Source organism: Brachyhypopomus gauderio, chromosome 8 (assembly GCF_052324685.1).
Source record: "Brachyhypopomus gauderio isolate BG-103 chromosome 8, BGAUD_0.2, whole genome shotgun sequence".
NCBI lineage: Eukaryota > Metazoa > Chordata > Actinopteri > Gymnotiformes > Hypopomidae > Brachyhypopomus > Brachyhypopomus gauderio.
Genome location: NC_135218.1, coordinates 26,325,070 through 26,348,102, shown reverse-complemented (window position 1 = coordinate 26,348,102; position 23,033 = coordinate 26,325,070). Strand labels below are relative to the sequence as shown.

General features: G+C 43.8%; 1 protein-coding gene across 3 annotated transcripts in view; it reads right to left on the bottom strand.

Moving 5' to 3' along the window:
• The window catches only part of prkcaa (protein kinase C, alpha, a), a 133,248-nt gene that overhangs the window by 16,407 nt on the left and 93,808 nt on the right, over positions 1–23,033 (bottom strand). For all 3 annotated transcript variants that reach the window (XR_013132953.1, XM_077015893.1, XM_077015894.1), the window contains 3 exons: positions 22,508–22,646; positions 7,522–7,602; positions 4,896–5,003 (listed from right to left, as the gene is read on the bottom strand). Coding sequence is in view for 2 of the 3 variants with exons in the window: in XM_077015893.1 (XP_076872008.1) it covers positions 4,896–5,003; positions 7,522–7,602; positions 22,508–22,646 (328 nt within the window). In the remaining variant the exon portion in view is untranslated. The remainder of the gene's footprint in view (positions 1–4,895; positions 5,004–7,521; positions 7,603–22,507; positions 22,647–23,033) is intronic.

Sequence of the window (23,033 nt, the reverse complement as noted above, 5' to 3'; positions counted from 1 at the left end):
AGTGAAAGTTGCATGTTCAAAATCTTACTTAAGTGAAAGTACTGAAGTACTTGCTTTTAAAAATACTTAAGTATTAAAATACACCTTCCTTCACATTTGTAAAAACGTTATAGTTTAAAAGTATTATACAACCTACCAAATCCATTTTGGGCATAATAATCATACAGTCTTTAATAATAATCCATAAGGCATATTCCAATGATGTACATCATTCAGGTAGTGGTAGCAGAAAAGTTTTAACCTACATTTTAGTTTAAGGAACAAAAACATTTTCTAAAACCATAATTCACTGATTAGCCTAGCCTAACCTGTTTAAGCAAATTATGTTACCATATTAAAAGTCAATAATAAAATGACGGTTTTCTCTCTTTGCTAGTTATGTATTCAGTCATCCAATACAACATTATGCTACAGTCAATATTAACAAAGACAAAGTAAAATTAGCAGTGCGGCATCTTGGTAGTCTAACCTTGCCACAACCTTCTGCAGTAGGCTATGGCTAAAGCCCGCCAACTCCATGCCACCCACATGCTAGCAAACTCTTTTCAAACTAGAAATCACAGCCACATTAGAATTATTGACATTACACTGACATTAGAATGGAAACATTATTTGACAATATCGATTAACCCACACGGTTTCCCTTATTGATGTTTCCGTAGTTTGTTTGCGTAGTTTTTCCGTAGTATTCCGTAGTATTACTTGCCAATATAATGTTAACATTATTTATAGTTATCCTAGCAGACCTAGCAGTGGAGTGAGCAGGCAAAGTCATTTCACTAGCCTTACTGCAAAGCTCCTCTGACTACATAGAAAATGGTCACTTAACAAAACATTTAGGCTGCATATTATATGCTTCCTCAGGTGGGACAGTGAATTTTTGTATGCAGTGATAGCCTATAGTTTGTTTTTGGCAAACAAAGCATGCATTTAAACGATAGGAATGATTTATCCGTTCAGAAAACTGAACATTTTGTCGAGATACGGCCATGGGTGCAAGTACTCGAAAAAGCATGCCAGGGTTGCCAGCGTGAGACACACGCATTTGACCATTTTCACACGCTCTCGGGCCACACTTCCGATATCTCACGCCGAAAAAAAATCTAGTTTATTTACCTCTGATCTATATCTATCAACCACCGGCGATCGCGATATAATACTTAATTTGTGTCCATTTTTCACCGCCCCGGGTAACGTTCACCACCCCGCTCAACAACTTACGTTCGCCACCCCCCCGATCAACAATTTACACTTGCCACCAAGTCCAGGTTCAAATCTCACTTCAAGCGATCTTGAAAAGTTGGTAACCCTGGCATGCTCCATCACCGCCGTCTCCGTTCATGTTGCTTGTTATTTAGGAAAAGAACGACTAGCGACATCGAACTTGATTTTACACCTCACAGACACATCCTTGTTTGCTGATAGGCTGTCACCTGTGAAAATACTATCGGGGGAGGGAGAGTTGTGTGTGGAAGTAACGAGTAACGAGAGCTGGACAGAAATGTAGTGGAGTGATAAGTACTGTATTTGTTATTCAACAGTAGTGAAGTGAAAGTCATAAGTATTTTTAAAAAAATCAACTTAAGTAAAGTACAAATACTCAAGAACTGTACTTAAGTACAGTACTTAAGTAAATGTACTTCGTTACTGCCCACCTCTGGACGTTAGTTATTCGCAACACTGGATGTGACACGTGTGTGTACAGAACTTCACTGGAGACAGTTACCAAGTCAGACGACCACCAGCACAAACCCCCAGTCACTCATCCAGTGCTTCTGACTGAACATTGTCTCATAGCAGCTTTCTGGGAGGCAGGTTTAGATCCATCGTGAGCAAGCTGATGGTGACAGGACAAACTCCCCCAGGGGGGCAGGACAAAACACCAGGGGGGGGGGCAGAATCAGAGGGGAACCCCGGTGTCGAGACAACACTGCCTAGACGTGCAGGAAAAGACCAGAGTAGCAATTCCATGGCAACAGACAGGTGTAGTAAACTGGGTATATAATGATAGTCTAGTGCAGGGGTCTCCAACCTTTTTGGAACTGGGAGCTACTCATGACGTGGGTGACCCCTGGTTTATTCAATATTGACGGCAGCCTAACTTTTTGATTGGCAGCTAATTGAGCAATAGAACACGAGAGGGAGTGTGTTATCGTGAATATATGTAGCCTACATGCCGTTACTTGACAACGCGTCCGCGGAGTGATACAGAGAATGAGAATACCGTGCTGTTATCACACACATCTGCAGGGTTAGAACACTTCTCAACCAGTCGGATTGTGAACTAACTGTTGTATAATTGGCGAATAATCATTTAGTGTTAGAAGGGGAGGAACAACTGTGAATTTTGATTGGACATAAATTTAAGTAGATTTCTCGATGGGACCAATTAGGTTTACAAATTTATATGCAATTCATTGGACCTTTGGCGAGCTACTCGGAAAGGGGTGGCGAGCTACTGGTAGCTCGCGAGCAACGTGTTGGAGACCCCTGGTCTAGTGCATTATGGTACATTTAGGCTACCACTGTCCTTCAGATATGTACAGGTTTGGCTTGTGCGGCTCTCAAATCCCTTCCAGCTCTATTTTTATCCCAGCAAAGTAATGAATTAAATCGCAGTGCCATTGAGTGGTTGAAGGCTTGATGAATGACTGTATGGAAAAGGGTGGGGGAGAGAGTTCAGCTCCACTGAAGTAAGTGGGGTTTCATCGCTCGCTCGCACGCACGCACCTCAGAGTACATCTCATGAGGCAGTCATGGCCTGGCGGTTAGGGAACTGGTCTTGTGACCGGAGGGTCGTGGGTTCGATTCCCAGACAATGACTGAGGTGCCCTTGAACAAGGCACCTAGCCCCAACTGCTCCCCGGGTGCCGGGCTAGGGCTGCCCACCGCTCTGGGTACGTGTGATCCACAGCCCCCTAGTAATCACTAGTGTGTGTGTTCTGACTGCACAGATGGGTTAAAAGCGGAGGACAAATTTTGATTGGGGTGTAAAAATCACATTTGACAAAATATGGCACATTTCATTTCATTTCATCTTCCAGATTAATAACAGTAAGGTGAAAGAAACTTTTGGGGGATTTTGTATCTTTCAAGCCTTTCCCTTAGTGCCCCTGATGGACACACACTTCTATTTAGTTAGTGTGTGTGTGTGTGTGTGTGTGTGTGTGTGTGTGTGTGTGTGTGCGTGCTTAAGGCCTTTGTCTCACATACATGGCTTCTCAGGTCAAAGTGTGATCTGATGGGCAAAATTGAATGTCAGTAAGAATTATTAAGCTGTGAAATGGATGTCTGTGTTTCTGAACCAGCCGCTCTCATTCTGTGTTTCACTACGGTTTTCTGGGTCATACTTCTGACAGCCTCTATGTATCCATTAGTGGATATGAACTCATGAACAGCTGTGCACACACGGATACAGTCATAGGAGAATGCCCACGTCCATGCGCGCGTGCACACACACACACACACACACACACACACACACACACACACACGAGCGCGTGCGCGCACACACACACACACACACGAACGCGTGCGCGCACACACACACACACACACACGAGCGCGTGCGCGCACACACACACACACACACACACACGAACGTGTGCGCACACACATACACACACACACACACACACGAGCGCGTGCGCACACACACACACACACACACACACACACGAACGCGTGCGCGCACACACACACACGACGAACGTGTGCGCACACACACACACACACACACACACGAGCGCGTGCGCGCACACACACACACACACACACACGAACGCGTGCGCGCACACACACACACACACACACACACACACACACACACGAACGTGTGCGCACACACACACACACACACACACACACACACACACACACACAGAACGCGTGCGCGCACACACACACACGAACGTGTGCGCACACACACACACACACACACGAGCGCGTGCGCGCACACACACACACACACACACACGAACGCGTGCGCGCACACACACACACACACACACGAACGTGTGCGCACACACACACACACACACACACACACACACACACACGAGCGCGTGCGCGCACACACACACACACGAGCGCGTGCGCGCACACACACACACACACACACACACGAGCGCGTGCGCGCACACACACACACACACACACACCGAGCGCGTGCGCGCACCACACACACACACACACACACCACACACACACACACACACCACACAGCTTGGAGGAAATTGAATACAAATGAATCTACTGACACTTCCGTAAGTGAGGAATAGTTTGACTAGAAGAGGCATCAAAAGAGGGAGAGATAGAGATGGATAGAATAATTATTGCAAGAAGGGAAAAGCAGAGAGCAGGAATGAGGAAAAGGAAGGGAGTGAAGAAAACGATGGATGTAAAAAAAGTGATGGAAAGAACTGAAGTGACAGAAGACAAAGGGAGAGCTTTCTCTCCGTTATTGGTGACCTTTACCATATTTGTTAAGCTAACATCTGTCTAGCCTGTGGTGACGTCTCTGACAGCAGGTAAGCTGCACTCAGAGAACCAATCACAAGAGAGCACCAATCCCAAGAGAGCACCAATCACAAGAGAGCACCAATCCCAAGAGAGCACCAATCCCAAGAGAGCACCAATCCCAAGAGAGCACCAATCCCAAGAGAGCACCAATCCCAAGAGAGCACCAATCCCAAGAGAGCACCAATCCCAAGAGAGCACCAATCCCAAGAGACGCCTCATTTGAAATGATTCAGAGTGGCTGTATTGGGGTGTCTCATCTATTGCACAGAGGTCTTTCAGAGTGTTGCTAGTATCAAGCAACGTTAATAAAGGCGTAAGAAGCAACGTAGACACCACAACATACACAGATTGAGTGTGTGTATGACAGCACTTACCCCTTTGCAGATGGAAACTGCCTCTTTGGACAAGGCCTTAGGGTAGGACACGTTGTGCTCCATGATGGACTGGAAGAGCTCGTCCTCGTCCTCACCGTCAAATGGTGGCTGGGGAGGGACAAAAAACAAATATACATATATATCTTACAGATATCATTAAAAGAGGAAATTAGGTGATCTGACAGCATTTCTGATTGTATGTCATTCCAGATTTAGTACAACATTTTCAACTTTCTTCTCAGTCACTGGTCACTGTTAACCCTGAGATCTGGACTGGGGTCCAAACTGCATTGAGGCATTTGTGAACATGGCTGGATCACTGATTGGACTGAACCACTCAAACAAATCTCAGTCAACAGCACAAAATCCCCCCACAGACCAGCATCAAATGTGTAGTGTTCTCTCGCCCCACACAACACGCTTGGACTCTTCATAGATCTGTGATGTGTGTAGTCTCAGCCCCACTCTGTCGGACACACAGCGCTGAACAGAAGACCTTGGCAATACGCCGATACTGGGCTGTGTGCTGTGTCAGTGCTGTGCTCTGATTGGGTCAAAGCCTCATAGGGGGACATAAGGTCGCCACAGCAACAAGAGGCTAAATGATGAGGTCTCCAGGATGAGGATGACAGATGGTGCCTCATATTCTGCAGCAACAAGAGCAATAACAATGGCAACGGTAACCACAGTAACAACGATCACAGCATCAACAGTAATGACAACAAGTACAGCAATAACAACACAGCAACACCTGTAGCCACTACAACTACAACAGCAACAGAAACACTAGAAGCAGCACCAGAAACTCCACCTGCACTGGCTCCACCTCCACCAGGAACACCACCCGCACTGGCTCCACCTCCACCAGAAACACCACCTGCACTGGCTCCACCAGGAACACCACCCGCATTGGCTCCACCTCCACCAGAAACACCACCTGCACTGGCTCTACCTCCACCAGAAACACCACCTGCACTGGCTCCACCTCCACCAGGAACACCACCCGCACTGGCTCCACCTCCACCAGGAACACCACCCGCACTGGCTCCACCACCACCCGCACTGGCTCCACCTCCACCAGGAACACCACCTATACTGGCTCCACCTCCACCTGCACTGGCTCCACCTCCACCAGGAACACCACCCGCACTGGCTCCACCTCCACCAGGAACACCACCCGCATTGGCTCCACCTCCACCAGGAACACCACCCGCACTGGCTCCACCTCCACCAGAAACACCACCCGCACTGGCTCCACCTCCACCAGGAAAACCACCTGCACTGGCTCCATCTCCACCTACACTGGCTCCATCTCCACCTACACTGGCTCCATCTCCACCTACACTGGCTCCATCTCCACCTACACTGGCTCCACCTCCACCTGCACTGGCTCCATCTCCACCTACACTGGCTCCACCTCCACCTGCACTGGCTCCATCTCCACCTACACTGGCTCCATCTCCACCTACACTGGCTCCATCTCCACCTGCACTGGCTCCACCTCCACCTGCACTGGCTCCACCTCCACCAGGAACACCACCTACACCTGCACTGGCTCCAGCAGATCTTCCCTCTACAGTTAAAGGGCTGCAAAATCACCCAATTAAACCAACTTTACGTTAACAACTAAACCAACGTCTCCGAGAACAGCTGCCCAGCTCTGGTGAAAGAGCCTCTCCATCATCTTCAACATGTACTTCTTTCCTTTTTTTTCCTTTATCTGAATGAAATCGTGAAATTGTACCTCAGGGCTGATGGCAAAACCATATTAGGCATCTTCCTGGCCAGAAACTCAAAAGTGTGTTCGCCGAGTAAAAGTGAGGACATAAAAACACCCACATATCCCCCGAACCACCACTCCTAAACTACTGCTTGGACCAATTTCAGGTAGTCATATAAGTAATCTTTAAAAGTTATTGATTAAGGTACAGGGTCATAAAGGAGCCAATTATACATAATGGGAAGTAGAGAAGACTCAATAGAGATTAGTGAACTGCTTCTAAAGACAGAAGAAAAATATGGATTGTGTGTGTGTATGTCTGTGAGTGTGTGTGTGTGTGTGTGTGTGTGTGTGTGTGTGTGTGTGTGTGAATGTGTACACGTATGCACGGGAAGATCACGTAATGGAGATAACCAGTATGGACTGATGCAAGTTGATAAAATAAAGGAAAGAGACAGACAGACAGAGAGAGAGAGAGAGGGCAAAGGTCATCATCCCAGTGGACTCTAATGCACTCATCGTGCACGTGTGGTGGAAGCATCTAGATACAACCCCCCACCCCACCCCAATGGGCTCTTTCATCTGAGCCACAGATGTGTTTATCTGACCCTGGGTCTGTAAAAAAACACCTGCGCCTTTGCACGAATGCCCGGCCAGGAGTAAACTGCTCTTTGTGTGGTAATGGACCCCAACACACTAATCATAGGCAAGGCAAGTTCACTTGTATGGCACATTTTGGACACAAAGGTAAGAATAATAGAAAACACAGATTAAATCAGTTAAACAGATAAAAGATTTGTTTAATTTAAAAAGTGATCACATGATTAGGATACATACATAGATAACAACTAATTACCTTTAAACTAATGAAAGAATAATTCGATGAGGGTGTAAATGTGAACTCACCTGTCCAGCCAACATCTCATAAAGAAGCACACCATACGCCCACCAGTCTACAGAGCGACTGTAAGGCTGGTATGCTATGATCTGCAGAAAAACACACACACACACACACGCACGCATACACACACGCACACACCAACTAGTTATACAGCAGAATAATGTCAAAATGTGCTGATATGACTGGTAACCTCAGTAGTCAAAAATGAATTGTTTTACACTTTCAGTTTTTTTAAATAACCATATAAAGGGGTTAGTGTTTAGCAAGGTTCACTCTGGTGTGTGTGCTGTGGTTAGTGTTTAGTACGGTTCACTCTGGTGTGTGCTGTGGTTAGTGTTTAGTAGGGTTCACTCTGGTGTGTTGTGGTTAGTGTTTAGTAGGGTTCACTCTGGTGTGTTGTGGTTAGTGTTTAGTAGGGTTCACTCTGGTGTGCTGTGGTTAGTGTTTAGTAGGGTTCACTCTGGTGTGTTGTGGTTAGTGTTTAGTAGGGTTCACTCTGGTGTGTTGTGGTTAGTGTTTAGTAGGGTTCACTCTGGTGTGTTGTGGTTAGTGTTTAGTAGGGTTCACTCTGGTGTGTTGTGGTTAGTGTTTAGTAGGGTTCACTCTGGTGTGTTGTGGTTAGTGTTTAGTAGGGTTCACTCTGGTGTGTTGTGGTTAGTGTTTAGTAGGGTTCACTCTGGTGTCTGTGCAAAAACACCAATTCCTGCTATACCATCTGCTACACCCCCACATTAGCATCACTTATATTTTAATTAAACAGCCTGTCTGTCTCTCTCTCACACACACACACAAGAGTTTGAAGTATAAACATACACATACGCCCTTGTGTCACTTTTGCTCTTTTTCGATCCATCACTCACACACACAGACCCACACACACAAACTCACATTTTCTGTTTATAAATGGACTAAAGATTTGGCACACACAGTGTGGGTAATGCAAACTCATTCCATCATTTTTAGTATGCTTTTCAATTTGTTTAATTAGCCAGAAAGCAATTGGATTAAGTACTGTAGAATGCAACAACCTGTGAACCCCAGCAGACTAAAGGTGTAATTAATAAAAGTAGTTATTAATGACACACACACACACACACACGACACACACACATACACAAATACCAAACAGGCATGCACGCACGCACGCACACACACACACACACACACATTTTTGGTCTATAGCAGACACTCTAATTCAGGGTGACTTATAATCATGCTTTGTCATCTATTTGTTGAAGGTAACCTAGCCAGTACAATAGGTTAGATTAACATTACCTCATTCAGATGGATGTTGATTAGTATAAATTCTCAATTGTAATGTTCACAAGGGGAATTACTGTGTGTTGTTCATGGACCATGTTAACAGAAACCCTTTTTGATGGTTTCTTAAAAGTGTACAGGTGAACAATATCGTACTCTTCTCCTTAGGGTGCACTGTTGTATAAGTCAAACAGCAATTTCACATTCTCATTCCAGTAGATTTATTATAAGTACATATTATTTGTTCATTACTAAAATGACCACGTACCCAAACATATGCACAAATGTACTGTCAGAGCCTATGTAATGCTGTCCAGATACTGTTTCCCCTTTGGTTGTGACTAGGGCTGCACAATATATCAAAAAAATACTGTCATCGCGATATTGGCAGGTGCAATAGGCATATCTAAAACATGCGTGATAATTTCTAATTATTTTATGTATAAATCATGTCTTTCTTTATGTCCGCACTTTGACCAATCCAGCGCGAACTTAAATGTGTGTCTGTGACTCGTCCTGTGTGGGGAAAAACCGAAGTAGTGCCAAATTCTGGAGGTGCAGTGCCTTTTAGGAACAAGTTGCTCTGTTTTCATCTCGACTCGTCTCTTCAATTCCCGCCATGCTTGTTTTCCTTCTGTGTGTGGTTCCAACTTGGCAGGACATAGATGTTCTGGAATCCATAAACCAAGAATTGCAGCCGCTAAAGGATTCCACTGATGCCCTTTCAAGTGAAAGCTATGTGAGCATTTAATGTACAATACTTCTCAATGGCACTTTAAGTTTAGAGATTTTATTTTTTATTTATCAAAGTACAAACCCTAATGTGGGTTAAGGTTTGGTTCAACTATTGCACTATATTATACAGAATTGTTATCATTTGATCTGTACATTAAAAAAAAGTTGTCTTCCAAAGATGGGGGGTGGAGGTGGGCCACAAAAAAAGAAGTAGCAGAGGAATGAGAGAGAGAGAGAGGGGGGGAGGGGAGAAGGTGGCAAGACACCTTGTAACGCAATGTACCGACCAAGAGACAGTGAAGGGCTGAAAGTGCAAGGGCATGATACCAAAACAATTCAGCAGTGATCTGTCAGACGCTTCCATAAGTAGGGAGGGAAGCAGGTGTGACAGATCACTGCTGATTGTGCTTACTCTGCCTAGTGCCGACTCGTGAGTCCTCTCCTGTCATCCGAGCCAGCCCTGACATAAATACCTCCAAGACAGTGGTGCACATACACAACACTGAGCCACTGCGGAGTCGTGACCCCTCAGAACGTCTACGCCCAATAAACCTCAGTCAGCGGCCTTTGGGTAAGACCAGCAAGCCCATTTTCGTGAGTCTCTCCTTGAAAAGAGGCAAGAAGAGAATCCTCCCTACCATAATCAGAATATTCCTCAGCTGAACTTTTAAAATTTGGACCCCCTTCCCTACAGCCAATACAAGCAGCCACCCACCTGTAGAGACAAGCAGAACTGAAGTAGACCTGACAGACCTGACAGACCTGACAGACCTGACCTTCTACCTCATTGCCCCATAACCGAAGATGTGAATCCCATATGGAAAGACTTTCGATAGTTTATATCGATATAGTCTATGTCGCGTTAGTTACACGTGTTATGCATTGCATCCGGACACTATGTTGCCCACAATGCATTGCGCACACAGTGTCAAAACCATTTCTGTCTGGTGATACATAATTTAAGCGGCACCAGCGAGAACACAGAAGGGAGGAACTTTGTCTCGTTGCGTTTCAAAAGAGAAAACAGATGTCACTCAATGGAAAACAAATTCCAACGTTCATTTACAGCAGTGATTCTCAATTATTTTCTGTTAAGCCCCCCCCCTAGGAAGAAGAAAACACTTTGTGCCCCCCCCCCCCCAAAAAAAAAATACATACACACACACACTCACTCCACCACCACCCTGGTCACTACTCTCTGCCGCGACTATAAATCCTGTGGGCGTATAAATACATGACAAACATGACAAAATGGGATAAAAATGTGTTTTTATACGCCCAATGTAGTATCATTTATCTATAAAATTGTTATAAGTACACCTTAATAAGGTCCATTTTAACACTGAAGAAATAACAAATAATTTATTCACGTTGATTTTTAGTTTGTAACAAACAATTGCATCATGAAGTGAAGTGCATCAGTTTGCATGAAATGGAAAAAAATGAGATCCCTATTTAAACTAGAAACATTTTTTAACTGACTGGCATTTGATACAGAAAAATGAATTTAAATAAAATCAATAAATAATAATAAATTCAACTTGATCAGCAACATTAATTCAGGAGCACAATATATTAACACTTTAACCTACAAAATATGCAATAAACAATTTGTGCTGTTTTTTTTAATCAAAATGAGTTAGAACTAATGGCTACAATGAGCCCGTTTTGCAGTGCACAGCTTTTTGAAGCGGGGTTTGAAACACCCCTCAAAAACAGTGGAAGAAACATTTACCTGACGAATTTTAATGTTGCTTTGTGTTTCAGGTTTGAAAAGTGCTGGAATTTAGGCTAAAGTACTTGAAAATGCTTGAAATTGTAACTACTTCATTTCACAACAACTAGCTGTCTGACTGAACAGTTCTCTTGTATTACGTTACGTCCTTGTATTCCAGGACGAAACATCAGAGAACGTGAAGACTTTAATATTGGGCGTTGACTGGCGACACTGCTCGTACAAGGAATACATTTAACAGCTAAGTTATCATTACTGACCTGCGCGTTAGCCCCAACATGTTTTACGTTGAGGTGGTAACGAAGGGTGGAAGTGCTCCTGTGATAAACAAACTCCTTCCTACATAAAGTGCAAATAACACTATTTGTGTTTGTACTTCCATCTGGAAGTTTCTTATATTTAAATTTCCCATCCACCAGCGTAGCCTCTTCAGTCATCTCCATCATGCTCATCTTATTGTGCATCCATATAATCTGTATGCCTGTAACTCGTGCACTGAGAAACATTCCACGGTGCAAAAGTATCTCATGAGTTAAATGCGTTAAAATGCGTAAACATTTTGTCCTGCATGCATGAAAGAAGATTAATATCTCACTCAGTACATCGTTTTAAGCCCCTTAATAATGAACAGATTACGTAGTGGATCCAAACAAATCATCACTATTAGCACGTGTGGACATTAGCACAAGTTCACACTTCAGAAACCATGCAGAATCTGCCAAACACCTTTTTATCACTGATAAGAGCTGTGAAGAGTCACTGGGTCTCTTAATGCAGAGAGACCTCAAGGTCATCGGGTTACAATACAAGGTGAAGGCACACAGGATCCTAGACGATGGGTCAAAGCACACTGTCCTTCACAAACTGGGGACACGTGACAGACTACAGCCTTGAGGACAATTCGTGGTGCATCTGTCTTTCTCCAATATCCCAACCACATAAGGCATTCAAGATGATTGCAGCCTTCACAGCCAAACGCCTCACCCTTGCAGACCATTCAATATCCTGCAGACATCCGGAGAGGTATGAGCCCCCGAGGGACTTTGCAGGCTTTTGAGAGAGTGCGCCCCCTACTGCTTAATGGTGGTCATCACCTGCACCTGATAGCGCCTCCTGCTTCTGGCTGTCTGGCACCAACTGCTTCCAGCAGCTCCTGGTTCTGCCATAATAAACCTCACAGCTCCTCTGGCAGCACAGGGGAAGTGATGATTATGAGTGGCACGCACACACACACACTTACACACACACACACGCACACACGCACACACGCCACACACACACACACGCACACACGCACACACGCACACACGCACACACACACACACATACACACACACACACACACACACACACGCACACACACACGCACACACACACGCGCGCGCACACACACACACACACACACACACACACACACACACACACACACACACACACACACACACACACACACACACACACACTCATGATCCAGAACCCACTGAGGCCTGGAGGTAAATCACACGGTATCTATTTAACATAGAGAATGTTTGTTGTATATACGTCAGAAACTTCTGCAATGTGATGCAGCTGGATCAGGGGTTACACACCTGAACTGTAAATCAAACTGTGTTAACACATTTGAGGCAACCATGAGCTAACAATGAACAAACATCAACTTCAGAGTCTCAAACATCCAACTTTGTTGACAACTATTATGTATACCAGGGGTGTCCATTACGTCGATGGAAGGAAGTGTCGGTCGATCGCGAAGGAATGTGCGTAGATCGAGTGACATTAAAAAGTAGATGAATCGCCCAGCTGCACTGACGGTTTTATTTTGATCGACATTCTTGGTAGCCAATCTGCAGTCCGCTCAACAAATTTCGTTCGCCACCTCACACCCCCCCCCGTTAAAATAACAGAATATGATAGGGTATAGAACCATCCTCAAACATTTGTCCCTGCATTTCAGACTAGACCATGCCACACACACACTGTAAAACATTTTTATCATGTGTCATGTGGAATCAAGCCTATCAAGGAAAGGTTCACTACTGGGCATGGGCGGACAAAATCACCACGCCTGTTTAATATTTGCAAGCATGAGAGCCCCCCCTTCATCACTGCTGCAGAGACCGTCTTCACCATGACAAGCAGGTCGGCATCGATCGTTGAGGTCAGGGTGAACTGAGGGGTGTGTGTGTTGGGAAGCTCACAGCATTAAGGGGGTCACCACATAAGGGGCTGAGGGAAGTGTGTGTGTGTGTGTGTGTGTGTGTGTGTGTGTGTGTGTGTGTGTGTGTGTGTGTGTGTGTGTGTGTGTGTGTGTGTGTGTGTGTGTGCGTGCAAAGGGAGATCAAAGACCACAGGGGTGTGGCAGTGAACACACTCAAAACAAATAGTTTCAAGGGTGCACACAGACGTGTAGACACATACACTCACACATACACAAACATTTACACACACACACACACACACACACACACACATGCACACACATGCACAAATGCACTGACATTCACACATCCAAGGAGACCACAACCATATGCACACATGTGGTTTGTTTGGATTAACCCTTCAGATAATACAGGAGACCTGATGCATCACGCCTATAGTAAACTAAACATGGTCCCATGACTGAACCTGCGAGTGTTAGATGAAGCGTTGGAAAGAGAGGACACAATCCCTCCTGGGAGGGTGGGTGTCTTGCCTCCCTCGGGCTGATCAAGGACGAGGACACGTCAACGATGTCCACTCAGGACAATGTCATGAGCTGACTGGGCACTTATGGGATATGGGCGCTAAAAATAGCCCAGTATGGACCAACGTTAGTTGGGATTCTATTTGCTCTAGACTTGGGTCACGGTTTCAAGGTCACTCTTCAAACGCACTCTTGAGTGGTCTCAGGGTTTGGGATGGGTTTAGGTATTTAGTGGTTGCATTTCAGATGTCAACATGTTAATCAATAATGTATCAAAATATCTAAGGGAGCAATAAAAGTTTATGGTGATGGAGCTCCCACACACACACACACACACACACACACCCACACACACACACACACACACACACACACACACACCTTTCTGTGTTTTTAGTTCCATTACTGAGTGTGTCCACTGTGTTAAAGGGTGTTCTGTCTCCTCAGGAGTGATTCCATAAAATGCGTTCTGTATAATCTGACCTTTCCTGCCCACTGCTGCTGGAGAATGTGTGTGTGTGTGTGTGTGTGTGTGTGTGTGTGTGTGTGTGTGTGTGTGTGTGTGTGTGTGTGTGTGTTTAAGTACGAGATGGAGAGTAAGGTTAGAGATTTAAATGGCTGAAATGAGTTTACAGTGAGTAGGTCTGCGTCTAGTCATGTGAGCAGACCCAACCCAGCGCAGCTGTCTAGACACGCCGTTTGAACTCCGCCTCGCGGCCAGATGAGAGCGGGAACGGAGGGCCAAACGTTTTCGGTGTTCTGTTAGTCTGAGTGTTTACATCACCACAATTCTGACTTGGTCGCACCTCAGTGTTGTCTGGACAACAAGACCTGATCCACCAAATCCCCATACTAAACCAGTCTAAACCCAACACACAAGATAGAGTAGTTACCTCTTCACAGCCAGGATTCTCGAAATATCCCAAAACAGTGGCCTGCTTAACTGACCAGAAATGAGATGAACCTTCACATCTAAAGTGACTACATTTCTTATATTTACCCCAACCCCTCCACCCATACACAATATGCTATGTGGTTTATTGATGCGTCTACAGCATGTGCGTGTGCTGTGTGAGCAACAACAGAGATATATGTTGCTATGATGGATCTTTCTAATTCTCCAACTGACAATTCCATGTGGTTCAAAGGTAGCAGCGTGTGAGGAAGGTCAAGTGTGTGTGTGTGTGTATGTGTGTGTGTGTGTGTGTGTGTGTGTGTATAAGCATGTATGTGTTGCTCCCGAGACTCTAACATCATGTGACATTTCTGGATTATCACATCACACACGCCTGTGTGTGGGTCTTAATAAAGGTTCCTGTATATCAAGAGCTATAAACTCCCCCAGCATCTGTGCCTGTTAGACACACTCAACGACTCACCAAGCACTGGAGTAACAAAAACCATGGCAACACTACACACTCTTAACTCCTTTAAAATAAAAAAATATCATATAAAAGCAAAAATAAATCATGTCAACCTAAATAAACTAATACAAATAGCACAGAAATGAGAAAAAGGATAAAACTGGTGTGTAAAAAAAAAACTATTCTTTCTTTCTTTCTGTCTCTCCATCCAATCTCTCTTTCATCTGGAACTAGCCAGTGCTTTATAAGGGAGGGGAGGGGGGCTACTAGATTTGATGTGTTTCCAATAATGTATAAGTCTTTTCTGAATATTTAATACAAGTGGATATTGTCCTAATGCTCTGCGAGCATTATTGGTTGTTTTCTCTGTATGTGTAGGATGTTTTTACAGAAGTCTGTATGCAGGGTTTCAGTTGGATTTTATCCCAATTTGGGAAATTGTTTTTGCTGGGGTCCCCACATCTCATTTCAATTGGTTCAATTGCTGAATTTGAATAATTGAAGCCAAATTGTAATTGGTATTTCAAATTTTTGATAACATGACTATTCTTGCTTTATCTTTGAGTTACTTCAAAGCCAATCCAGAGCTTCCTGCAGAACTACTGTTATGCCTAGATAAATGTGTGTTTTAGTTTGTTCAATGTTCATGTTGTTATTAGTAAAACATACTTTTGTGTGGTTTATTTTCAAAACCCAATTTTCAATTTTTTTCCTAATATGTATAGACTTATGTGGTGGGGAACAGTAGGATGGTCTACGGTCTACGGTCAGGGTTAGCGGTGAACTGTGTCACCCACAGAGAGGCGGGAATTTCATCAGCCTGATCAAGTTTTACAGCCAGTTCATTAATACACATATTACAGAGATGGGCTCAGAATGCAGCCTTGACTCACTCCTCACTCAGTTGTGAACGTTCCAACTTTCACTGCGTATCTAATGTGAGAACACACTGATTTAATGATGTCATACACCATTTTCAGTAGGTTTATAAAATAATCCTTTGCGACAAATTAAGTCAAATGCTTTTTGAAAGTTTACAAAACTTTATTTTGGTTTACATATTTATGAATTAGTGTGTGGAGAGTGAAGATGTGGTCAGATGTTAGATAATTCTGTAAGGAACCGATCAATTTTTTTTGCTCATAATATTATGTTCTGTTATAAAGTTAGTCTACTGTTAATGCTGCAGAATAACCCAGGTTAGTGTTGGCGCAGATTCCTCTATAATTGTTTGGGTTAAATTTATCACCGAAATTGAATATGGGGATTGAGTCCTTCATCCCAGAGTGTTGGGAGGTGGCCTACATTTAAAATGGGATTGAAAAGTTTTAGAATAGCAGATTTTAATTTATGCTTCTGTATTTTTCAGCATTTCATTAAGAATGCCATCTGTACCACAAGCTTTTCTGAGTTGGAGACTTCTGAGTTTGTCTTCTAATTCTTCCAGTGGATTTTGGTAATCCTTAATTGTTGTTTCAGGAGTTCCTAATTTTTCATATATATATTGTTATTCTATGTTTATCACTGGACTTTTAGGGCGTACTCACACTAGGCACGGTTTGCTGGTTCCGTGCTGGGGCCCGGTTATCCCCCCTCCCCACTCCCCCTCTGGCCTGCACTCACACTGCCTTCATCAAGCCGGCCCGAGCACGCTTACGTCATCACAACGCCACTTTATTTGGAAAAAAAGCGCGCTCGCACAACACTATGGAGTTCACGATTCTCTTTTTATTGTATTTTTGGAGTCGTTTTGGGAGTGCAGAAACACGGTGCAAGCACAGATTTATCGATAATTTAACACAACGATTGTTTGCTAATCGCTTTGCCGCTATGACTGTTTAACGTGAGCGTCGCATCACTGACGTCATGTTTGAGTTCCAGCGAAATGAACCAATCAGACGAGGCACCAAGCGGGCCCGGGCACGGATAGCGCTCACACTAGAAGCAAACCGTGCTCGGGCCCGCTTGAAGAGGTGGGCCAGGGCACGATTCGCGTGGACTCGAGCACGGTTCGCTTCTAGTGTGAGCGCTATCCGTGCCTGGGCCCGCTTGGTGCCTCGTCTGATTTAACCGATTTAACGGTTAACTGATCCGGGCCCGGATCACAGAGCCTAGTGTGAGTACGCCCTTATATAAGTTTTCAACGTGGTTTCTCCATATAGCTCAATTTTTAATTGTTATATCATCTTTTCCTGTTTAGTGATTTCTAGTTGTCCCAGAATGAATTGGAGTTTTGGAAATCTTCAAGTCAATTAATTTGTTTTGTATATATTTTAGTTTTGTATATATTTTTTTATATATTTGTACAGTTTTGCTTTCAGTATATGTTTGTATTAAGTATTTCACGGTATTTCTAACTTCTTTTTTTCCCCAGGTGTGTGTGTGTGTGTAGTCTGCATCTGTTTATGTTCATATATGGATTTCCTTTAGGTGTGGTTATATGTTTATGTTCATATATGTATTTCCTTTAGGTGTGGTTATATGTTTATGTTCATATATGTATTTCCTTTAGGTGTGGTTATATGTTTATATTCATATTAGTGGTGGGACTTTAACGCGTTAATTTCGATTAATTAATTACAGGAAAATTAACACACTAAAAATATTAACGCATTTTAACGCATGAGACACTTTTGCACCGTGGAATGTTTCTCCGTGCACGAGTTCCAGACATACAGATTATATGGACGCACAATAAGATGAGCATGATGCAGATGACTGAAGAGGCTACGCTGGTGGATGGGAAATTTAAATATAAGAAACTTCCAGATGGAAGTACAAACAAAAATAGTGTTATTTGCACTTTATGTAGGAAGGAGTTCGCTTATCACAGGAGCACTTCCACCCTTCGTTACCACACCAACGCAAAACATGTTGGGGCTAACGCGCAGGTCAGTAATGATCACTTAGCCACTTAGCTGCTAATTGTATTCCTAGTACGATATGGTGAACAAACGTCCGTATTTTCCGGGACATGTCCGTATTTCACATCCTGTCCCGGGCGTCGCGGTTTTTTTTAAAGTGAGGAAATGTCCTGGGGTGAGTTTCCCAAAACGTTCTTAGCGCTAAGTACTTCGTAACCTCGTTCATACGTACGAGGTTAAGATGTACTTAGCGCTAAGAATGTTTTGGGAAACTCACCCCTGGTTTTTAAATTACCTTCATTGGACCATTAAGACTGGATTAAACTTTCGCGAGTGACCGTCGCGCGCGACTCTGCACGCGTTTATACGTGACGCGTCATATTATTTACAGTGTTGTTCGCTCTGTGGTCGAAGCTAAAGGCTTACAAGAAGCACTGCAAATTGTGTCAACTGATGCAAGTTAAGAACTGCCGTCCAGAAAGACAATGTCGAAGAAAATCCAGCAGCTGTATGATGAGGAAAGGGAAGTAAAACAGGTTATTGTGAAGAAACAAATGTGGCTCTGACTGGGGATCACTGGACCTCTGTTAGCAACAAGAATTATCTTGGTGTCTGTGACAGCTCATATTATAGATGATGAAGATCCAGTCATTTGCTTTGAGCATGCAGAAGACCACTTATAGGCACTATGGAGATCCCTGTGGCAGAGGCCTGGGAAATTAAAGAAAAATATACCATCTAAAATGGTATTGAAAAACATCTTCTGATTTACTTCAATTCTTCCAATATCCTGAGCAAAACTTCCAAAATTAAACAACATTTTTGGTCAAAATTTCCAGTGTTCTGAACTGTTTTTTGCACTCATCTATTGGTCTATGTAGTAGACTGGTGGAAAAATAAACAAGATGTTGAAGTTTATGATTATGTTCATTGATTCATTCATCATTCAAACTTAAATTAATATTTCTCATGTTAAATACTGAAATGCGATTAAAATGCGATTAATTTCGATTAATTAATTACAAAGCTTCCGATTAATTCGATTAATTTTTTTGATCGCGTCCCACCCCTAATTCATATATGTATTTCCTTTATGTGTGGTTATATGTTTATGTTCATATATGTATTTCCTTTAGGTGTGGTTATATGTGGGTAAGTTCATCCGTTGAACTTGCCACGTGTCTCTTTAACGTTATTCATTACACTTGGTTCTTATTTATGTTAATGTATTTAATGTGTCAATATTTTACTTGTCCCTTGTCTTTGTCAGTCAAACCCCTGTTGCGAGTGTGTTTGTCCTCTATGTTAAGTGCTCCCACGCTACCAAATAAATCTGAGCAAAAGCAATACCTGTTCTCCACAATCCCCTGGTTACTACTAAGTGCTGTTCCATTTGCTTTTCTTAACGGTCAGATTTATTAATTGGGTAGCATTATTTAGCTTTTCCACAGCCACTTCAACTCCTTCTTTACTTTGGGAAAGTGAGTGACAGAAAGGAGGTCTGGATTCATTGGCTGTTGATTACAAAGAGATATGTTTCAGTGTTATCCTGAGCTCAACTGGCTTGTTTGAGTTTGTGCATTTGGCTGGGTATTTGTCAAATGTAATTTGTGACTGTTCTGTTCAGATACAGTGTAATGTGACTGTGGTCAGATAGTGGTGTTAATGGCTTCACTGTGGTCAGATAGTGGTGTTAATGGCTTCACTGTGAATGTTCTCAGGAAGGTCAGGTCCAGATCTGTTATGGCGTAGTCAACCGTACTGCGGCTCAGAGGGGAACAGCAGGTGACCTGACTGAAGGAGTCACGCAGCTGTCCGTTAACAACACAGACCCTGGAGGTTACTCCAGGAGGGAGTGCTGATGAAGTCTGGTTGATCTCCTGTTCTGACGTTTAGGTCCTCACAGATCATAACATGGCCTTGTGTTTGGAAATTGATTTCATTTTCTAGATTTGTGAAGGTTTCTACCAGAGGGATATATATTGCACAGATTGAACTAAATGTTTACCCACCTTAGGAATGAATCATTTTGCCTTTGTTTTATTATTTTAATAGTGTATTAGTTCTGATTTAAACCGTATGACTACCCCCCCCCCCCCCCCCCCCAAACCAGTGGGCTCGTCTCAACAACATGTCTCCTGCAAAACTAATGCACTGATATCTCTTATTAACTTTAAGAAATAAGGTTTTCTGCTTTTTAAATCTAATAAAGCAGAGATTAAGCCTTGACAATTCCATAAAGAAATTGTGATGATTGATTGTAGTCTGTTATTTTCACTTTCCACTCATCACAGATGCCCTGTTTCTTCACGGAGGGGCATCGGCACAGATGGAAATTCTGAAGTGAGGGGGACCAAGCTGTACAATATATACGTTTATGCTTGTAGATGCTAGATTTCGGATGGGGTCATTATAAATCTGGAGGGGACATGTCCCCCCTGTCCCCAGTGCCATCTGCGCCCCTGCGGAGGGGTAGTGGGAAATGGAAGCTCTGTGCCATGGTCCTGGGCCCTCAGAGTAACAGATGAGGCTACTGACTTCACTGGTCTTGTACAGGCAAACAGAGTCTCTGGTTTTTGAGCTTGAACTGATTCCTGGCAGCTTCTCTCTTTATTTTGGGAGGGTGTGTGAGACACTGAACAGTGCAACACTTAATCTTAATCTGCTCTTTGTCTTGTTTTTGTAGTTTTGATCTATGTGTATCCTGATGTAAGCATTTCTCAAGATTATTTTGAATTTTCCCTCATTTGAAAAAGCTCACACAGACATGACAGTAGCTGTAGCTAACACCATAGTAACTCTCTCTCTCTCGTCCTTCATCTTTCCTGGCTCCCTTGACAAGAATAAACTGCTAGATCCACCAGCATCTGTCAGTGAGTGAACATGTGAAGGCATGATGCAGTTACACACGACTGCACTCTGCCATAATTACAAACACAAGGGAGAAAACAAAGAGAGAGAAAACTGTGACACAAGGGGGTTTCCTGTAGCAACACTGCGCACATGACATCGCCATGGAGATGGTCAAGGACCGAACAGCAGTGTCAGATCGTTTAAAGTTTAAAGGTGCATTATGCGGCGTTTTCACACCTTAGCATGCTGCAACATTGTCTGGATTTGATCTGCTTGGCGCAGCTGAGCTGAAATGAGTCTGTGTGGTTTACGAAGACAAGAAATGCTTGATATTCCTCAACCTTACTGCAGTTGATTCTGGTATCTGTGTTCAACCAGGCCCAGCTCTGGTAATGTCTACACTGCATTAGATATGTTCGATTCTAAACTCCATAAATCCATAAAGTCCATAAAGTGTTTTTTAACCTCAACCCCAACAGTACACTGCTTTGCAACAAATCAGAATAATAATCAGATCGTATTTTCTAATGGTGTAATGGGATGACTGCACCCGTGTGTATGAGCAGAGATGTGCCCCATGGCTCAGTGGTGGAGCTACATCATCTACTGTGATCTGCATTTCAAAGAAGCAACAATGTGAACGGGTCTTTTTTCTGTTCCTTTGTACTCAGTGATGGAAACTCAACAATGAGCAGCATAGCAGATGTGGAGATCTCCATACGACACACAGGAGGGATCATGTTCCACTAATACACACACATCCTTCTCCTGGACCTCCGTCCCTTGTGAAATCAGCCTAAGCAGATATTCTGCCAATCTTGCACTTCAATTCTGCTCCTGTTGTTGCTTCTATTTCCAGATGTTGTACACAAACGAGCCACAAGATGGCGCTTTAATGCTTCCCTATTGTTGAACTGTATTTTTCTGGAGCAAAATGCGTTCCTCCTCTCCTCTTCTACTCTCACTCGCTTCACACATATTTTCAACCACATAGTTTACAGGCGTCCCTGTCTTAGCCAGTCCCTGTCACCCTTAGTGTCACTGTAATCTCACATTATGTTGGATTTGTTTATTGCCTTATCTGCTAAAGCTCTTTTGGCACGTTATCACCCCAGTAAAGTCATTTAAACTGAAGTAAACTGACTGAAATGGAAGAAACATGAACAAGACCGACAGATCTGACAAGACAAACAAGATAAACAAGGCAGATCTGAATAGGGTGTTGTGTGTGTGTGTGTGTGTGTGTGTGTGTGTGTGTGTGTGTGTGTGTGTGTGTGTGTGTGTGTGTGTGTGTGTATGAAAAAAGAAGGACCCCACATCACACAATTTCATTCATGCACCTCAGCTAACAACAAAACCAGGAAAACAACAACAAACAACAGCTAACAACAAAACCGTTTCCTGGATCCTGCTGTGCTCTGGACCACCCAGGGGACCCCAGGTGGCACCGCAAACATGCCCAGACGACTGGAGGCGTAGGTGGGTGTGGGCACTCACCTCCGGGGCGATGTAGTCGGGCGTCCCACAGAAGGTGCGCGTGGACACCCCCTCATACATGTTCTCCTTGCACATGCCAAAGTCGGCGATCTTAATGTGACCCTCAGCATCCAGCATCACGTTGTCCAGCTTCAGGTCTCTGGGAAGCAGAAGAACCTTCTCATTCCACATGCTGCTGACATGGGGGCTCATCACGTAGAGCAGGTAGTTCTAACACCAGCAGCTCATCACGTAGAGCAGGTAGTTCTAACACCAGCAGCTCATCACGTAGAGCAGGTAGTTCTAACACCAGCAGCTCATCACGTAGAGCAGGTAGTTCTAACACCAGCAGCTCATCACGTAGAGCAGGTAGTTCTAACACCAGCAGCTCATCACGTAGAGCAGGTAGTTCTAACACCAGGAGTTCATCACTTAGAGCAGGTAGTTCTAACACCAGCAGCTCATCACGTAGAGCAGGTAGTTCTAACACCAGCAGCTCATCACGTAGAGCAGGTAGTTCTAACACCAGCAGCTCATCACGTAGAGC